At 41.5% G+C, this 19995-nt stretch overlaps 1 protein-coding gene across 1 annotated transcript in view; it reads right to left on the minus strand.

Moving 5' to 3' along the window:
* Positions 1-6203: 6203 nt before the first annotated feature.
* The window catches only part of LOC132825156 (ras-related protein Rab-26-like), a 362310-nt gene continuing 348518 nt past the window's right edge, over positions 6204-19995 (minus strand). Inside the window, exons 6-9 of the mRNA XM_060840180.1 lie at positions 12840-12905; positions 11980-12036; positions 11102-11178; positions 6204-6944 (exon numbers count right to left, since the gene is read on the minus strand). Of these exons, the coding sequence (XP_060696163.1) occupies positions 6842-6944; positions 11102-11178; positions 11980-12036; positions 12840-12905 (303 nt within the window). The 3' untranslated portion in view covers positions 6204-6841. The remainder of the gene's footprint in view (positions 6945-11101; positions 11179-11979; positions 12037-12839; positions 12906-19995) is intronic.

Raw genomic sequence — 19995 nt, forward strand, 5'->3', positions numbered from 1 at the left:
GGAAGTATGCAGAAAGTTATCTAAGCAGGTTAGGCAAGTGGATGAAGAAGGTCTGCAGATGAGCAGTGGTAGGCATTTAAGCAGATTGTGGGCAACACAGCGGTTAGCACTGCTGCCTCACAGCGCTAGAGACCAGGGTTCAATTCCCGACTCGGGCGACTGTCTGTGGGTTTCCTTCGGGTGCTCTGGTTTCCTCCCACAGTCCAAAAATGTGCAGGTCAGGTGGATTGACCATGCTAAATTGTTGGTAGTGTTGGGTAAATGTAGGGGTATGGGTGGGTTGCGCCCCGGTGGGCCGGTGTGGACTTGTTGGGCCAAAGACCCTGTTTCCACACTGTAAGTAATCTAATCTAAATAGAAATCTTCCATTAAAGGACTGTGGTGTAAAATGGACCACTGGCTGAAAATGTGGAGCAGAGGAGTTTACATTTTAAAAATTAAGACCTACAAATTGGCCAGGACTCCTTTGGGAATCAGCAGCAGTTGACTTAAGCTAACAAAAAGGGACAATTGACTGAAATTGGCAAGAAATATTTAAAGCTAATGTGTTCTGGTCCCTTGAAGGATGTGACTGGGGGATAGATAACTTGGAAATAACATGCCAATATTTACATCAATCTTTAAGGTAGAGAACACTAAAGGGGTGTCCATTTAAGATTTGAGGGATTTGTTTTGAGGGTGGTGTCTGCTCCACATTTAAGGCTGAGATTCCCAATCAGTATGGGAATCAAAGGTTACAGGAAAATAAGTGTGAGGAATAGCAGATCAACCAAGATGGGGAGCAGACTTGAGGTGACAAATGGTGTCCTGTTGTTCTTATTTCTAACGTTTATGTTCAAGAGCCATAAAGCATATTGTAAAAGTCTATAATGAGGGAAAACTTTCACCAACTTAGAAGACAGCTCACTAGGATGTGATGGCCTATATCCAATGATTTAAAAGAATTGGCTGCAGAAAGAAGTGTTGGTTGAAATGTTCCAGAACTCACGATTCTGGAAGGGTTCCAGCAGCTTGGTTGTTTGCCAATGTGACACCCCTTTTTAAGGATGGACATATACAGAAGGCAGGAAACCATGGACTAGTTAGCCTGACAACTGCCATTGGGAAATTGCAGTTTATTATTAAAGAAATAATAGGACATTTAAGAAAAGCTAGTAAAATTAATCAATATTGTTTCATTAAAGGGAGAACATGTTTGACACTTGACATTCTGGTAATTTACTTGATATAAACAGGGTTAAAAAGGAACCATTTTGGTTGTGTATGTGTATAGAAAATTGAATGTCTTCTGAATTCCAGGTTTACTATGTAAAAGCTTTTTGCACAAGCTGGGAACTCTCAATAGTGGGGAATAATAGACTGAAGATAGGCTAATGCATATACAGCTGAGTGGGATTAATGGGTCTTTTTCAGTTTGGAAAGACATAACTAATGGCATGCCATAAGGATCAGTCCTAGGGCCTGTATTCTGTAAATGATATGGCAAGGGCAGTGTAATATGTCCCAATTTACTGCTAATACATAAATAAGTGGAAGGGTGTGTTGTGATGAGGACCTTTGAAACCTGCAAGGTTATACATAAAGATTAAGTGAATGGGAAAGAAATTAAAATTGTGTTGCTGGAAAAGCGCAGCAGGTCAGGCAGCATCCAAGGACAAGGAGAATCGACATTTCGGGCATAAGCCTTTCAGGAATGAGGAGGGTGTGCCAAGCAGGTGAAGATAAAAGGTAGGGAGGAGGGGCATTAGGAATGCGATCGGTGGAAGGAGGTTAAGGTGAGGGAGATAGGGTGGGGGTGGAGAGGTCAAGAAGGCAGTGCTGAGTCTGAGAATTGGGACTGAGAAAAGGGGGGAGGGGAAATGAGGAAGCTGGAGAAATCTGAGTTGGTGCGTGTCCCAGAGGTGTTCTCTGAAACATTCCGCAAGTAGACGGCCTGTGTCCCCAATGTATAGGAGGCCACATCGGGTGCAGTGGATGCAGTAAATGATGTGTGTGGAGGTGCAGGTGAATTTCTGATGGATATTGAAGGATCCCTTGGGGCCTTGGAGGGAAGTGAGGGGGGAGGTGTGGGCGCAAGTTTTGCATTTTTTGCAGTGGCAGGGGAAGGTGCTGGGAGTGGAGGTTGGGTTTGTGGGGGATGTGGATCTGACAAGGGAGTCGCAGAGGGAGTGGTCTTTCCGGAACACTGATAGGGGTGGGGAGGGAAATATATCCTTGGTTATGGGGTTCGTTTGGAGGTGGCGGAAATGACGAAGGATGATCCGATGTATCTGGAGGTTGGTGGGGTGGTAGGTGAGGGCTAGTGGGGTTCTGTCCTGGTGGCGATTGGAGGGAACGTGGTGGAGAGCATCGTCAACCACGTCTGAGGGGAAATTGCGGTCTTTGAAGAAAGAGGCCATCTGGGTTGTTCGGTATTGGAATTGGTCCTCCTGGGAGCAGATGCGGTGAAGGCGAAGGAATTGGGAGTACGGGATGGCGTTTTTACAGGGGACAGGGTGGGAAGAGGTGTACCTAGATTACACCTCTTTCCACCCTGCCCCCTGTAAAAACGCCATCCCATGTTCCCAATTCCTTCGTCTTCACCACGTCTCTCCCAGGAGGACCAATTCCAATACCGAACAACCCAGATGACCTCCTTCTTCAAAGACCGCAATTTCCCCTCAGACATGGTTGACGATGCTCTTCACCGCACCTCCTCCACTTCCCGCTCCTCCGCCCTTGAACCCCATCCCCTTACTGCACCCGATGTGGCCTCCTATATATTGGGGAGACAGGCCGCCTACTTGCGGAACGTTTCAGAGAACACCTCTGGGACACCCGCACCAACCAACCCAACCGCCCAGTCGATGAACACTTTAACTCCCCCTCCCACTCCGCCAAGGACATGCAGATCCTTGGCCTCCTCCATCGCCAGACCATAGCAACATGACTCCTGGAGGAAGAGCGACTCATCTTCCGCCTAGGAACCCTCCAACCACAAGGAATGAAGGCAGATTTCTCCAGCTTCCTCATTTCCCCTCACCACCTTATCTCAGTCCCAACCCTCAGACTCAGCATCGCCTTCCTGACCTCTCCGCCCCCACCCCCTCTCCAGCCTATCACCCTCACCTTAACCTCCTTCCACCTATCGCATTCCCAACATCTCTCCTCCCTACCTTTTATCTTAGCCTGCTTGGCACACCCTCCTCATTCCTGAAGAAGGGTTTATGCCTGAAACATCGATTCTCCTTCTCCTTTGATGCTGCCTGACTTGCTGTGCTTTTCCAGCAACACATTTTTAAGCTCTGATCCCTAGCATCTGCCGTCCTCACTTTCTCCTAATGGGAAAGAAATACTTGGCTGATGGTGTTTGATGTAACAAATTGAGATCATGCACTTTAGTATGAAGAATGAAAATGTAGACTATTGTTTCGAGAGACTCCAAAAAGGTACATCAGAGGGAACGGAGTGTTCTGTGCATGTAACTCAAGTTTGCATGCTGGTGCAGCAAGTAATTAAGGCAAATGCAATTTTGGTTGTAATTGCTACAGGTTGTTACAACTGGTACAGGGTGCTAGTGAAACCCACACTAGAGGACTGTTTAGATTTAGTCAAGTATTTAAAGAAGGATATATCTGTGTTCGAGATTAACTCGGCTGACTCCTGAAACAAAAGGTTTGACTTGTGAATGATATTTAAATGGGTTAGGTTTTTATTCATTAGAGTTTAGAATGAGGGGTGACCAGACTGAAACTTATTTGACTCTGAGAGGGCTCGACAGGATAGATGTTAAGATGTTTCCATTAGAGAGGGAAGCCTCTAACTAGGGGACAAGGTTGCAGAATAAAACGACATTCATTTAAAACCTAGATTCAAAAGAATTTTTGCTGTCAGAATAATGAATGCTTTGACTTAACTGCTGCAGTGTTTGAATCTAAATCACAAAGTAATTAAAAAGGATGCAGATTATTTTTTGAAATATTGTGGAGTTGAAATAGCACATGAGCTGTAATTGTATTGAATGGTGGGACAAGCTGAAGGGCTCTAATGGCCTACCCTGTTGTGATTTCTTATGTTCTATGTGTCATCTGTGAACTTACAGGTCATATCTCCTACACATGTCTAGATCATACATTTATACTGCAAAGAGCAAAGGACACAGTACCAAACCCTATGTAGACCTCTGGACATAGGCTGGAAAGGCACATATCTCTATTTTCAAATTGTATTTATAATTACACAGCCTACTTCTTCATGCATATATTGCCACTTTGATCCTTAATCAACTCTACATTTTTCTTGATTATCCCTTCACCCCTAATATTCTTACAAAATGCCTTTGGATTTTTCTTTATTTCATTCCTGTCCACTATACACTCCCCAACCTCACGATTGAGGTCATGTTGCCAAGTAATATCCAACCCATCTTTTCTGAAAGGATTGAAGATGTTTAGAATCTGGAGCTTGCATTGAATGGTCGAGTTAAACATGTGGAGGAACCATTAAAAGTCAAGCTAGAAGGATATGTTAAGGTGAAATGAAACAGAGTAAAATGAGGTTTGTGTGGAACCAAGCATGGACCAATTGAGATGAATGACCTCTGAGCGGTTAAGATTTTAAGAATTGAAAATATAGTGCTGTGGCCATCTCTTGCTCCTAGTTTGATAGTTTGCAATGCAAAGAAATCAAGGTAATAACTACTTTATCTAAGGAGACAAAATCTAAAAGTGCCTAATGATTTTTGACATTTTAAAATAAAATCCACACTAGAGGGTACTCCAGCTCCACATTGATTACATCTTGTGACAGGGTTGAGCATTCAAAGGACGATTGATTTGTTCTTGAAATGCACTTGGAACATCAGCTATTGTATTTTCATTCAGATCCTGAAACAACTTCACATTTCAAATATCTTTTTTATTGGCTCAAATGAGTTGTCTTGTAAGTAATAAGGTGAAATGGTTACACAAAACGTAAATAATTTTCAGCAATGTGCCATTGTGAATTTACAAAGCAAATCAGGGATCAAAATCAGCAGCTACAGCCATAAGCTCCACAAAATGATAGGCAGCTTGCACACTGCCTTTGTTACAGACAGTTCAGAAATATCTTGGCCTAATATGTTATTAGACACTGAAACTATGTAGATGAAATAAGAATAATAGGAATTGTTTCAGTAGAGAAAAAATGGTTTATTAAGTCAGTTCATTTGTCTAAGGGAGTAGATAAATTGGCACGTAATGCTGCAGTCATATTCAATATAAACATGACCACATGGGTCAAAGACAGTCCTTCTTGAAGTAGCTGTTGGTTCTAAGCTTGAAAAGCAGACTACTTAACCACTGAAGCATCACAGCATAGCCAATGCTGCATGCCCTTGGTGTCTAGTTGCTGAAATTGCCAAAAACTGAGGCTAAAGCACCAGAGTGAATGTGAGAAAGTGAGTATTTTAAGGGAGAGTGAGAGAGAGAGTGAGTGTGTGTGTGTGTTTGTGCGCGCGCGTGCAAGTGAGACAGAATGGGTAAGTCATTGTGCATTATATTACCCCAACACCTGCTCACAAATTGCCTTCCTCAACCCCTGCAACTCCAAAGTCACTCCCAACAGCTTTCAAGCCTCCAAGTGGGGTTTGGGGAAGGAAGCACTGCGATAGATGCTCAGACATTGAGTATATTCAACACCGAGATTGATATTCCTTTGGAAAATTAAGGAACCAAGGAGATACATAGCCAGACAATTGAACTGATGTGAAACAGCAGGAATGATCTTTCAAATGGTAGAATAGAGGGCCAAATTGCCACCTCCTACCTCTTATGCTGTTAAATTGCCCAATGGTTGATTTCTGAATACCATAAAAGACTGAGTTCTGGATTCTGTAGCCTCTAAATGAAAACATTACAATCTTTTGATGAATATGAACATGACCACGTGGGGAACAATTCAGCCGTTGAAGTAGCTGTTGGTTCAAAGCATAGAAAGCAGGCTCCTTAACCAATGAAGCATCACAGCACAGCCATTGCCACGTGCTCCTGTCAGGAATCACTGAAAACTGATCTGAGACTAAAGCACCAGAGCGTGCTTGCAGTTCTGCTTGCGAATGAAGAAATGTACACCTTAAAATAAAGCCAACCATTTGATAAAAGAGACTGGAAGGAGAGTTGGTTTCAAGTTTTTACTTTCTGCAAAAGCATATGCTGCACAATAATTAACAACAGGCCCATCAATCGATTTTACCATGGCTTTTTTTTCGCATTCACTTCTTGGAATGTGGTTTCTTGGAAAACATTTTATTTTACAGCTGTTGCAACTATTTAAAAATTCTAATAAGTCTGACAATTATGCATTAGTTTAAAAAATAGTTTACAATATTTCAGCAAGATGCAATAAAGGGGTCAAATGGCATTTCCTTGCAACTGGCATCCTGATTTATTTTCACCCTTGTGGATTCTTCTCAGTGCCCCAAATGAAATTAAAACTGGCTTTGTAAAGGATTAAAAAAATATACACAGCATACATTCAGTACAATCACGGACATCAATGTACATTCATTTAATGTCCTACAGAACAAAACAGGTATGTTTTTCTATTGATACAAACTGTAGTCAGCAAAAGCAGATTTAGATTATGTAAACAATCAAGTTTCGTACTTTCGATCCTGATTTAACACCATTTATATCCCACTCACCTCCCCAAATGAATTCAAGGTGTTCTTGGCTGATAAACACTTGTCAATGTACAGACAACAAAGTACAGACATGCAAGAACTTCACAAAAAAAAATGGCAGAACCATGAGACGATCTGTCCTGGCAATTTAACACCAATCAGTCTTGTACAAATGTATCGGCAGAAAGAATGGGGCAGTTACGATCTGCAGCAACCCGTGCCTTTCATTTCCGAGTTCACATAATCGTGGAGCTTGAACTTGGGGTGGTTTGGGGATTTCATTGACCTGTGTTTCAGTTCTCTGTAACAAACAGTGCAGTCATAGTCATTCCTTTCCTAAAATGTGCAGCTGTGTTAGTTTATACTTATCCTGTGTCAAGGATTGGAGCAACACAATTAAGTGAGCTCACACTGACCTTATAATTTGGTTAACAAGATTCAGATCCTGTACAGTAATATTTAACAGGATGTGCAGCATCTGTGGAAAGTGAAATAAAGGTAATACTTCAGATCAAAACCTTTCATCAGAATTGTAAAGTGTTACCGATATTGAAGTTACATTGCTGAAGAAAGGTCATTAGCCTGTGTTCAGCAGCGGGGTGGGAACCCAAATTGTAGTATGAATATACAGGAGGTTGAAAGTAGTGAGGTCCGAAATAAGGTTTCAAGGTCGCAAGATGGCATCAGCAAGCAAGAAGGTGGTTTGAAGTGTGTCTACTTCAACGCCAGGAGCATTGAGAATAAGGCAGATGAACTTTCAGCATGTGTTGGGACCTGGGATTTCGGTGCTGAGGTAATTTTTGAGACATGGATAGAGCAGGGACTGGAATGGTTGTTGCAGGTTCTGGTATTTAGATGCTTCAGTAAGAACAGAGAAGATGGTAAAAGGGCAGGGGGAGGGGGGGAGCTGAGTGGCATTGTCAATCAAAGGCAGTATTACTATTACAGAAAGGACATTTGAGGACTCATCTACTGAGGTAGTTTGGGCTGAGGTTAGAAACAGGAAAGGAGAGGTCACTCTGTTGGGAGTTTTCTATAAGCCTCTGAATAGTTCGAGATATAGGAGGAAGGATAACAAAGATGATTCTTGATAGGAGTGAGTGACAGGGTAGTTGGTACGGGGTCTTTAACTTTCCAAATATTGACTGGGAATACTATAGTGCAAAAACTTTAGCTGGGTCAGTTTTTGACCGATGAGTGCAGGGAGGGTTTCCTATAACACAGCATATAGACAGGCCAACAAGGGGCGAAGTCGCATTGGATTTGATACTGGGGAATGAACCCAGCCAGGTATTAGATTTGGAGGTCAATGAGCACTTTGGTGATAGTGACCACAATTCAGTTATGTTTGATTTAGTGATGGAAAGGAATAGGTATATACCGCAGGGCAAGAGTTATAGCTGGGGGAAAGGCAATTACGATGAAATTTAGACAAAATTTGGGATGCATAAGATGGGGAAGGAAACTGCGGGGGATGGGCACAATTGAAATGTGGAGCTACTGCGGGTCCTTGATAAGTATGTACCTGTCAGGCAGGGAGGAAGTTATCGAGTGCAGGAGCTGTAGTTTACTAAGGAAGTTGAATCTCTTGTCAAGGGGAAGAAGGTTTATGTTAGGATGAGATGTGAAGGCTCAGGATGCTTGAGAGTTGCAGGTTATCCAGGAAAGATCTAAAGAAAGAGGTAAGAAGAACCATGAGGGGACATGAGAAATCATTGGCAGATAGGATTGAGGAAAACCCAAAAGCTTTCTACAGGTATATCAGGAATACAAGAATAACTAGAGTAAGATTGGGCCAATCAAAGATAGTAGTGGAAAGTTGTGCAGGGAGTCAGAGGAGATGGGGGAAGCTCCAAATGAATATTTTTCGTCAAATATTCACACTAGAAAAAGACAATGTTGTTGAGGAGAATATTGCGATACAGGCTACTAGACTAGATGGAATTGAGGTTCACAAGGAGGAGGTGTTAACAATTAGATTAGATTAGATTACTTACAGTGTGGAAACAGGCCCTTCGGCCCAACAAGTCCACACCAACCCGCCGAAGCGCAACCCACCCATACCCCTACATTTACCCCTTACCTAACACTACGGGCAATTTAGCATGGCCAATTCACCTGACCCGCACATCTTTGGATTGTGGGAGGAAACCGGAGCACCCGGAGGAAACCCACACAGGCACGGGGAGAATGTGCAAACTCCACACAGTCAGTCGCCTGAGTTGGGAATTGAACCCGGGTCTCAGGCGCTGTGAGGCAGCAGTGCTAACCACTGTGCCACCGTGCCGCCCACAATTCTGGAAAGTAGAAAAACGAGAAGTCCCCTGGGCCAGATGGGATTTATCCAAGGATTCTCTGGGAATCCAGAGAGGAGATTGCTGAGCCTTTGGCTTTGATCTTTATGTCGTCATTGTCTACAAGAATAATGCCAAAAGATTGGAGGAGAGCAAATGTTGTTCCCTTGTTCAAGAAGGGGAGAAGAGACAACCCTTGTAATTACATACCAGTTAGCCTTACTTGAGTTGTGGGTAAAGTGTTGAAAAAAGTTATAAGAGATAGGATTTATAATAAATAGAAATGAATAAGCTGATTAAGGATAGTCAACACGGTTTTGTGAAGGGTAGGTCGTGCCTCATAAACCATATTGAGTTCTTTGAGAAGGTGACCAAACAGGTGGATGAGGGTAAAGCGGTTGATGTGGTGTATATGGATTTCAGAAAGACGTTTGATAAGGTTCCCCACGGTAGGCTATTACAGAAAATATGGAGGCATGGGATTGAGGGTGATTTTGAGGTTTAGATCAGAAATTGGCTAGCTGAAGGAAATCAGAGGATGGTGGTTGATGGGAAATATTCATCCTGGAGTTCAGTTATTAGTGGTGTACTGCACTAATTGTTTTGGATCCACTGCTGTTTGTCATTTTCATAAATGACCTGGATGAGGGCATAGACGGATGGGTTAGTAAATTTGCAGATGACACTAAGGTCATTAGAGTTGTGGACAGTGCAGAAAGAATTTGCAGGTTACAGAGGGACATAGATAAGCCGCAGAGCTGGGCTGAGAGGTAGCAAATGGACTTTAATGCAGAAAAGTGTGAGGTGATTCATTTTGGAAGGAGTAGCAGGAATGGAGAGCACTGGGTTAATGGTACGGCTCTTGGTAGTGTCAATGAGCAGAGGGATTTTGGTGTCCAGGTACATAGATCCTTGGAAGTTGCCACCCAAGCTGACAGGGTTGTTAAGAAAGGACACAGTGTGTTAGCTTTTATTAGTAGAGGGATTGAGTTTCGGAACCATGAGGTCATGTTGCAGCTGTACAAAACTCTTGTGCAGCCATACTTGAGTATTGTGTACAGTTCTGGTCACTGCATTATACGAAAGATTTGGAAGCTTTGGAAAGGAGTTAGAAGAGAGTTACTAAAATGTTGCCTGGTGTGGAGGGAAGGTTGTATGAGGAAAGGCTGAGGGATTTGAGGCTGTTTTTGTTAGACAGAAGAAGGTTGAGAGATGACTTAATCAGAGGGTTAGATAGGATGGACAGTGAGAGCCTTTTTCCTCGGATGGTGATGGCTAGCATGAGGGGACATAGCTTCAAATTGAAGGGTGATGTCAGAGGTGGTTTCTTTACTCAGAGTAGTAAGGGTGTGGAACACACTGCCTGCAACAGTAATGGATTCACCGACTTTAAGTACATTTAAATTGTCATTGGGTAGACATATAGATGATAATGGAATAGTGTAGGTTAGATGGACTTCAGATTGATTTCACAGGTTGGCACAACATCGAGGGCCAAAGGGCCTGTACTGCTCTGTAATGTTCTATGTTTCTCCCTCCAGAAATGCTGGCTGACCGGCTGAGTATTTCCAGCATTCAATGTTTTTATTTCAGGTATTCATTATAGATACAATCTGGTGACCTTTTGCAAATTTTCATAACAAATTCTAGAGATATACTGTTTACCCTATCCCAGTAAAAGTAACTACGTCAATAGTTTATTACCGCTATCTGATGGCTACTGTAATGAACAATATAAATAATACCTACGAGGGAATTCTCACTTTTAGTTATAAATCATCAAACTTGATTCCTATGATAAAAGCATTCTTCCTGGTTTGAGCAGGAGTCATACTGGACTCAAAATGTTAATTCTGTCTTTCTCCACAGATACTACCAGACCTGCTGGGTTTCTCCAGCAATTTCTGTTTTTGTTTCAGATTTCCACCATCTGCAAATGGTTGCTTTGATTTGATTCCCTCATTGCCTGTAGCAATATATCATTCTGTTCTCAGGGTCATCAGACTCATTTTCAGGGACTATAACACGTGCCTTTTAAAACATGAGATAATTTCTGTCAAATATTAATTTTGCCATAAGATTGAGCAATGCTTTGATAAATATTGTTTGTCACTGAAGTTCGCCAATGCATTTGAAATTTTAAGATTGACCTTGCATAACTTACTTTGCAATAGCCATAAATGCCAGCTCAACATTTAGACCTGTTTTGGCACTTGTTTCCATAAAGGGCACTCCGTATTCCTAAAATAAAATAAAAGCTAATCAGTAGTATATAGGTACATCCATCTAAAACACAATCCACTAGGATTTTCATCCTGACTGCCAGGGCAGACATTTGGCCCAGTGAATCACACATATAATTTTTGAACCCTCCAAATTTCATCTTTTTGGTGCTACTTGGTTCACTCTGTACAATGCTGAAAGTATGTTGCATAAGCCCTTCTCATGCCCGAAACGTCGATTCTCCTGCTCCTTGGATCCTCCATGACCTGCTGTGCTTTTCCAGCAACTCATTTTCAGCTCTGATCTCCAGCATCTGCAGTCCTCACTTTCTCCTCACTCTGTACAATCACTACCAAGTAATGAGTTTAGGATAATTCCCATTTTCACTTAGAGTAGTTTTCCCATGATTGTAAACTTAGATTAAATGCTTTGTCTTATAATAGATGCTTTCTAATTTACTTCTTCAGACAGGTTATCTCACACCTATGGAGCAGATGGGCTTTGAACTCTATACCACAATAGCCCTTATATCGTCTTATGTTTGGCTTTCAGTCACATCCTAATTCACAAAAGTACAGATGGTGTAATAGGGAAACATAAAATCTGCTATTAAATCATCTGAAATTTGTTACACCTTTCATGAATGTTTTAGCAATGGACTGAAATTTTTGTTTTACTGCAATGAACTGTACCATGAAAACAGGTGAAATAACAAATGAAAAATTCCTGCAAGAGCAGATTAGTAACTTACTGTGCATCACTTCATCTCAGATTCACAGTTTAATGTCAACGTTACCAGTGACTTAAAAAGCAACATACCTTTGCTAATTTTTCTCCTGCCTCTTTCTTAACAGCCCTCTCTTGAGTTGCATCAGCCTTTAAAAGATAGAAAATGTAATAAATAAGTTCTATAGTCATAGCTGTAGTATGAATCTGGATTTCTCCTGCGCAGTATTGCGCATTTCCTTTCTAAGTGGCACAGTTCCCAATTGCTGAAGTCTAAACTTTCACTTACTGGAAAGATTGACGTTTTCTGATAAATACAGTTCCTGTACCTTTTTTCCCCCTGGAGAAGAGTAAAACAAGCACCATCTCATATTTGGCGTTTCTGAAGGGGGCCACGTGGTGTTTTTGATTTCTGCTGCAATTCATCATAATATCAATAGATGGCAGCAACTATCTACTGTACATTGCAAAAACACCAATTTAATAAAGTTAAGCCGAGAAATAATAAAAGTGTGCCACCCCTGCATTTAATTCATAAAAGTCTAAATGACTCTGAAGGGGACCAATGCATTTGCTCAAACTGCACCAGATCTGTGCCATACTCGCAACTGACCAGTGTGTCGGACTGGAACAGCAACGGGCCCATTGCAAAGTGAGACCTAATGCCTATTTCATGCGTCTCTCCCATACTCACAAGGTTATGTCCGAATCCCAAAGGTTGATGTTTCACCCTCTTCACATTGGACACATTCTGTTGACATCTTGGGTTCACTGGTTATAGCCTGATGGCACAGAGGACTATGGTCCTCTCACTCACCTCGCTTCTCCCAATGGTTCTTGCCCCTGGTCATGCACAAACCAAACCCAGGGACTGATATTCTGATATAAGTGATGCTTTTCGAGGCAAAACAAAAGCTGGCCCCCGATATAACAAGAGCAGTGCTAGCACTCACCTTGTTACCCAACAACATGATTACCACGTCTTGTGTTGCATATTCATGAATCTCTGTCAGCCAGGCCTATAAAGAACAAGGGAAGTGTTATAATAATGAGATATAAATCCCGAAAACCAAGGAATAAAACAGAGCTGAATGATATAGACAGCTGGATACTGTAACTTTCAGGCATAGGATGTTTCACTGCTGGTTACATTTGATTCTCCTTAGTAGTAAAAGTGGGACACACTAGGAATGGTTCAGTAGGTAACTTAAAACATCACTGAACAGCAGTACAAATGTCAGTTTCAGCCAGGGAGCAGGGATGGAGCCGAAAATATTCCCTGCTGCTGACAATCTATTTAGTTCCAGGAGTTATTTGTGATGCTAAACATTGGTGCTCAAAGAAGCCCACCAGCAGTATTTGCTTGGTGCAGCTGCTCAGGAGACTGGAGTCCATAGGCACAATGTCAGTTTTGTGAAACAGTGTTTGAAAGAGCCAGAATAATATTAATACCAAGAGGCAGGAGGACAGGGTCATGAGTCCAAAGTAACACAGTCTTGAGAGAGGAGACTGAGCCACCTGGGAGGTGAGCAGTCATCAAAGCCGTCTGAACTGTAGAAAGGTGAAGAAATTCAGAAGCAAGACCTTAAAAATTGAGACACTAATAATAAAAGGGGGAATAAGTTTTTTTTATGAGATTTGGTGACTCACAGTGACAGTAAATTCTGGGACGGCCGGTGAGGAATCCATGAGATCTGTTTGGACTGTATTTGCTATTTGATATGCAACAATTTGTCAATTAACCCACATCTACCTCATGATAATGCTGGAGTATATGGAGTTATATGTTGTTCAGATTAGTAGATTGTCTTACTTTTCCAATTTTGTGTTCAAAATTATTCAAAACAGGCTTTATTCTCATAGTATGTACCTGGGCTTTCAAAAAACTTTAAACTAAAACGTTATATTTCCTAACTGGAATGTAACATGAACTTAGTGCTCTCGTTTTGGATTGTAATACAAATTCTTTGGTCTTGTCTGGGATCATAACAGATGTTCTAATTCATAATGTATAAGACCTTAAGACATAGGAGTAGATGTACGCCATTTAGTCCTTTGAGTCTGTTCCACCATTAAATGAGATCATGGCTGATCTGATAACCCACAACACCACTTTCCTTTACCACAGGAAAAGACATGACCAACCCAAAGAAACCCAAACATATAAATTTTCAGCAGTGTTTTACCAGGAGGCCCACTGAAGATGTTACCTAGTTGGGTGACAAAACATCTGGAAATGAACCTTCAAGCTCAGCGAGCAAACCTACACCCAAAACCACTTTCATCAATTTTCCCCATCACCCTTGATTCCCTTACAGGTTAAAAATCTGTATTAGCCTTGAATACACTTAATACTCAGCCTCAACAGCCTTCTGTAATAAAGTCTTCTACAGATGTTTAACCCTCTGAAAGAAGAGATTCCTCCTCATCGGTCTCAAATCGCAAACCCCTTACACTGAGATTTTGCCTGCTGGTTCTGGATTCTCTGACAAGGGGAAACAAACATTCTGGATCTACCCTGTCAGGTCCCCCAGAATCTTGTTTGTTTAAATAAAATCACCTTTCATTCTTGTAAACTTTAATGAGTGCTGATCCAACCCACACAACCACATACGGCAGTCCCTCCATAACTGGTGATAATCTAGTGAACTTTCTCTGGACTGTCTCCAATGCCAATATATCTTTCCTTAGGTAAGTAATAAAAACTGTGGACAGTATTGTTGTGATATGATGATGAGTTTTAGCAACACCTCCCCACTTTTATATTCTATTCCCTTTGCAATAAAGGCCAACATTTCATTTGCCTTCCCTGTTACCTGCTGAACTTGGATGCCAACTTGTTGTGATTCATGGATAAGGACTCCCAAATCCTCTGTGCTACAGCTTTCTGCAGTCTTTCTCCATTTAAATAGTATTCAGCTCCACTAAATTTTTTGCCAAAGTGCATATCCTAACATTTTTCCACATTATATTCCATTTGTGAATTTGTGCCTATTTGCTTAGCCTGTCTACATCTATCTGCAGACTCTTTCTGTCATCCTCATCATTTGCTTTCCTATCTAATTTTGCGTCATCTGCAAATTTGGCTTTAGTGCATTCACTTTTCACATCCATGTCACTAATAAACATTGTAAATAATTGTGACCTCAATACTGATCCCTGTGAAACACCACCAGTTATGGGTTGCCATCTTGAAAATGCTCCTTCCCCTCTTACCCTAGCTATTCTATTTATTCTCAACTGACAACAATCAAAATTCAGAAGCTAAACTATGAAGGAAATGAGTCTGTAGTTACACTGGATAAAAATTGTTTAAAGGAATAGTAACAAGGAAAGCTGCCTCCTGAATTAATGGCTGGTAAAATGTGAAAATTACCTGCTGTGCTTTGACCAGCAACACATTTGCAGCTGTGATCTCCAGCATCTGCAGACCTCATTTTTTACTCGAAAATTTGAGGGAACATAGAATCACTTAATCACTGGATTGAGTCCATTGCCTGGATATGCCAATGGGTACTGCTACCCTAATATAACTAAATTCCCAGCCTGGTTCCTATGACAGACACTGAATCTGCTTTCATCTTTTAAGCAAGTTACTCAGTTTAAGATCAAGGTCCTCTTTATATTTCTTTGACTCATCCTGTTGTGTTGTTATGAATAAGTCTTTGGAGAAGTCTTTATATGGAAGCAAAAACAATTGGTTTGAAAATCATCTCACTTTGACAAAATATGGGACACATGTCTGATTCAGAATGACATTCATCATTCATTTTCACTGTCCCGCTAGTTAATTTCTAGCTGGCAGATGGTGGAGTAAAACATCACCATGAGTCTCTTAATAAATAGACAATGCTCAATACATTCTCAGTAGTGATCAACAATAACATTGAGACAAGTTGATTGCTGCATTTAGACTACACAGTGGGTCCATTAGAGTCATAGAGGGCTACAGGACAGAGAATAGGCCTTCAACCCATCGAGTCTGTGCAAATCAAAATGAGACATCTAGCTATGTTAATCCCATTTTGTAGTACTTGGCATTGCAAGTTTTCATCTAAATACTTCTTAAATGTTATGAGTGTTTCTGCCACCACCATCTTTAAAATTAGAATCCCTACTGTGTGGAAACAGTCCCTTCAGCCCACACTGACCTTCCGAAGAGTACCCCATCCAGACTCATTCCCCTACATTTTACCCCGACACATGCACCCCGAACACAATGGGCAATTTAGCCTGGCCAATTCCTCCTAACCTGCACATCTTTGGATTATGGGATGATACCGGAGCACCTGGAGGAAACCCACACAAAGACGCAGAGAATGTGCAAACTCCACACTGACAGTCGTCAGAGGCTGGAATTGAACGCAGGTCCTTGGTGCTGTGACGCACCACTGTGCCACCACTTTACAGGCAATGAGTTCCAGATTCTCATCACCCTCTGGTTAAGACATTTTTAGTCACATCCCTTCCTGCCCCTTTGCTTAAATCAATTACCCCAGTCATTACTCCCATTACCAGGGGGAGAAGCTTCTCTGTCAATCCTGTCAATGCCCATCATTATTTTATTACATAATTTGCCCCGGTTTATACTTCTTCCATCAGTCTGGATTGAATTTGCAATAGGATCCAGCAGTGATGATCCTATTTAAACTCCCCTTTTGAACAATCCTTCAACCATAGTCTGTGTGAGGCAAAAGTGAGGACCGCAGATGCTGGAGATTAGAGCCCTTCCTGATGAAGGCGTTTTGCCCGAAACGTCGATTCCCTTGCTCTTCAGATGCTGCCTGACCTGCTGTGTTTTTTCAGCACCACACTCTCAACTGTAGTCTGTGTGAGGTGATGCAAAGAGGTCAATTGAGCTGTGGATTGTTCCAAAGATGTCCATCATGAATTCCGTGAAAATAAATTACAAGTTAAATTAACAGAATGATTTCCATAGGCTATAAAATGATCAGTCAACCACTGCAGATCGATTATAAATGATGAGCCTTCAAATGAGCACATTACAAACATTCATAATGAAGCAATTAGGCACATATTAAGCAATTATTACAACAGGAATGTAATCAATTATTTCTGAGATTGGTGAGAAAAGAAGCCTACATGTTCTTCATGGTCTTCAGTCATAATTTGCCATGCTTGAGTGTGTTCATTTAGAGCTAAATTTCTACTGAACAATCTCCAAAGTTAACCTTGGTTTACTTTGGCTTCAAGTGAATGCAAAGTACTAGGAAAATCACTCAGGTCAAATTCTATCCATTGACTCTCACTTATTTGATTCAAAAGCCTCACTTCTGGCAGGAGTACAGCATCTAAAGTACCTCTCTCAAAATCCACCCACTTTTTAAAATTCACTCATGGGACATGGGTGCCACTGGCTTGGCCAGGATTTCTTGCCCACCCCTAGTTGCCCTTGACAAGGTGGTGGTGAGGTGCCTTCTTGAACTGCTGCAGTCCACCACTGTGGGTCAAGCCCTAATGCTATTAAGGAGAAAATCCCAGGATTTTGATCCAGCGACGGTCAAGGAATGGTGATGTATTTCCAAGTCAAGATGGTGAGTGGCTTGGAATGGAATGTGCAAGTGTTGGTGTTCCAATTATCTGCTGCCCTTGTCCTTTTAATTTGAATTGGTCATGGGTTTGGAAGGTACTGTCTAAGTATCTTTGGTGAATTTCTGCAGTGCATCTTGTAGATAGTACACACTGCTGCTACTAAGCACTAATGGTTGAGGGAGTGGATGCTTGTGGATATAGTGCCAATCAAGTGGACTACTTTGTCCTGGATGGTCTCAAGCTTCTTGAGTGTTGTTGGAGTTGCACCCAGCCAGGCAAGTGGAGAGTATTTCATCACACTCCTGAGTGGTGCCATGTATATGGTGAACAGACTTTGAGGAGTCAGGAGATGAGTTACTCACCACAATATTCCTACTCTCTGACCTGCCCTTCTAGCTACTGTATTTATATGGTGAGTCCAGTTGAGTTTCTTGTCAATGGCAACCCCAAGGATGATGAGGTATTCAATGATGGGAATGTCTTTGAATGTCATGGGGGCATAGGTTAGATTGTCCCTTATTAGCAATGGGCATTGACTGGCATTTGTGTGGCTTCAATGCTTTTTGTCACTTGGCAGCCTTAGCCTGGATATTTGTCCAGGTCTTGTTGCATTTGAACATAGATCGATTCACTATCTGATGAGTCATGAATGGTGTGAACATTGTGAGATCATCAGTGAACATCTCCACTTCTGACCTTATAATGAAGGAAAGTTCATTGATGAAGCAGCTGAAGATGATTGGGCCAAGGACACTGCCCTGAGGAAATCCTGCAGAGATGTATTGGATCTGAGATGACTGACTCCCAACAACCACAGCAATCTTCGGATGTGACAGGTATGACTCTGACCAGCAGAGAGTTTCCTCCTCATATCTACAGATTCCAGTTTTGCTTGGGTCCCTTGAAGCAACACTCATCAAATGTGGCCTTGATGTCCAGGACTGTGACTCTCACCTTACCTCTGGAATTCAGTTCTTTGTCCATGTTTAAACCAAGGCTGTAATGAGGTCCAGAACCAAGTGCCTTTGGAGGAACTCAAACTGGGTATCACTGAGCAGATTATTGCTCTGCAGGTGCTGTTTGATAGCACTGTTAATGACACTTTCCATCACTTTACAGATGAATGAGAATAGACTGATGGGTCGGTAACTAGCCAGGTTGGTTTTGTCCAGCTTCCTGTACAAGACATATTGGACAATTTTCCACATTGTTGAGTGGATGCCAATGTTGTAACTGTACTGGACAGCTTGTCTGGGAGACCGACAAGTTCTGGAGCACGTCTTCAGTACTATTGTCAGAATGTTGCCAGGCCCGTAGCCTTTGCACTATCCAGTGCCTCTAACTGTTTCTTGATATCATGTAGAAAGAATCAAATTGGCTGAAGACTAGTATCTGTGGCTCAGTTGATATCATGCTCATTTCTGATCACCAGGTCACACCTCAGGCCCTTGAGCACAAAGTCAGATCTGATGCTGCAGTGAAGTACTGAGGGAATGTTGCACTGTTAAAAGTATTGTTTTCAAATCAGATAGTAAAACAAGGCATTGGTTGCCTGGTTGGGTGGAAATAAGAAGTCACAAAGTGTTTCAAAGAAAAGCAAGTGCTCCGGCCAATATTTGTCCTTCTATTAAAGTCAGAAAAAATAGATTAGCAAATGCTAAGATCCCAGCTGATGATGCTCCTGGACAAGTCAGGTTACAAAATGAAATCTGGCTTGATGGATCCTATTTTTGATTTTTGCTTTACCCTGCCATGAAAGCCATTAAGTTGCAGATTTGGTTTAAACAATAAAGCAGAAGCTTATCACATAAAAGATAGAAACAGAAGGTGAAATGATGCAAGCTGTCTAGTTAAAACACTTATAGACAGATTTCAACAAAATCCCATCTATTCCCCACTCCCAAAACAATACAGCCAACCAAAATATAGAGAAAAATGTCCTTCCATATCAAAGCTGTAGGTTATTTACAAGTTCTTTTCAGTTTTGGTTCTGTGAGCTGCAAAGCATTTTTTTTAATTGCACAACTGCAATCTTAGAATTTCTCAACTTTGATCAAACAATGTGGATTTCTAAAGAAATGCTCAAGGTCTGCAAGTTTTCACAAACTAAAACTTACACTGAGATAAGTTATTTCATTAATGTTTTCGAACAAGCTTCTTTTTCTAGGACAATCTGTCCTTTCATCTGACTCTTGTCAGGTCGCCTTCAAACTGAATTAGAAGCTTTTCACTAAATTTAAAAGAAAAACTTTTTCAATCTAGCTTCTGCCATGCAAATAGCTTTCAGAAATGTTTCTCCTGTTGTAAACCTCCAGTACAAACAAGCTTCCATTAGTTCTGTCATAAACCTTCAGTCATCTGCTCATTGACACTTACATGTTTAAAACGATGGTTCTGAAAAAATTGACCTAACTAATTATTAAACCCCATCACATAAAAAGACCGTGAGTTTAAAATCCAAACTCCAAAGAAATGATATGGATAGGCTACAGATGTTGTTCGTGGGAGTTTGTGGAGTGTAATTTGCCTACTGCAGTACCTATATTACAAAGTACT

The sequence above is a fragment of the Hemiscyllium ocellatum genome, chromosome 20, assembly GCF_020745735.1.
Source record: "Hemiscyllium ocellatum isolate sHemOce1 chromosome 20, sHemOce1.pat.X.cur, whole genome shotgun sequence".
Lineage (NCBI taxonomy): Eukaryota > Metazoa > Chordata > Chondrichthyes > Orectolobiformes > Hemiscylliidae > Hemiscyllium > Hemiscyllium ocellatum.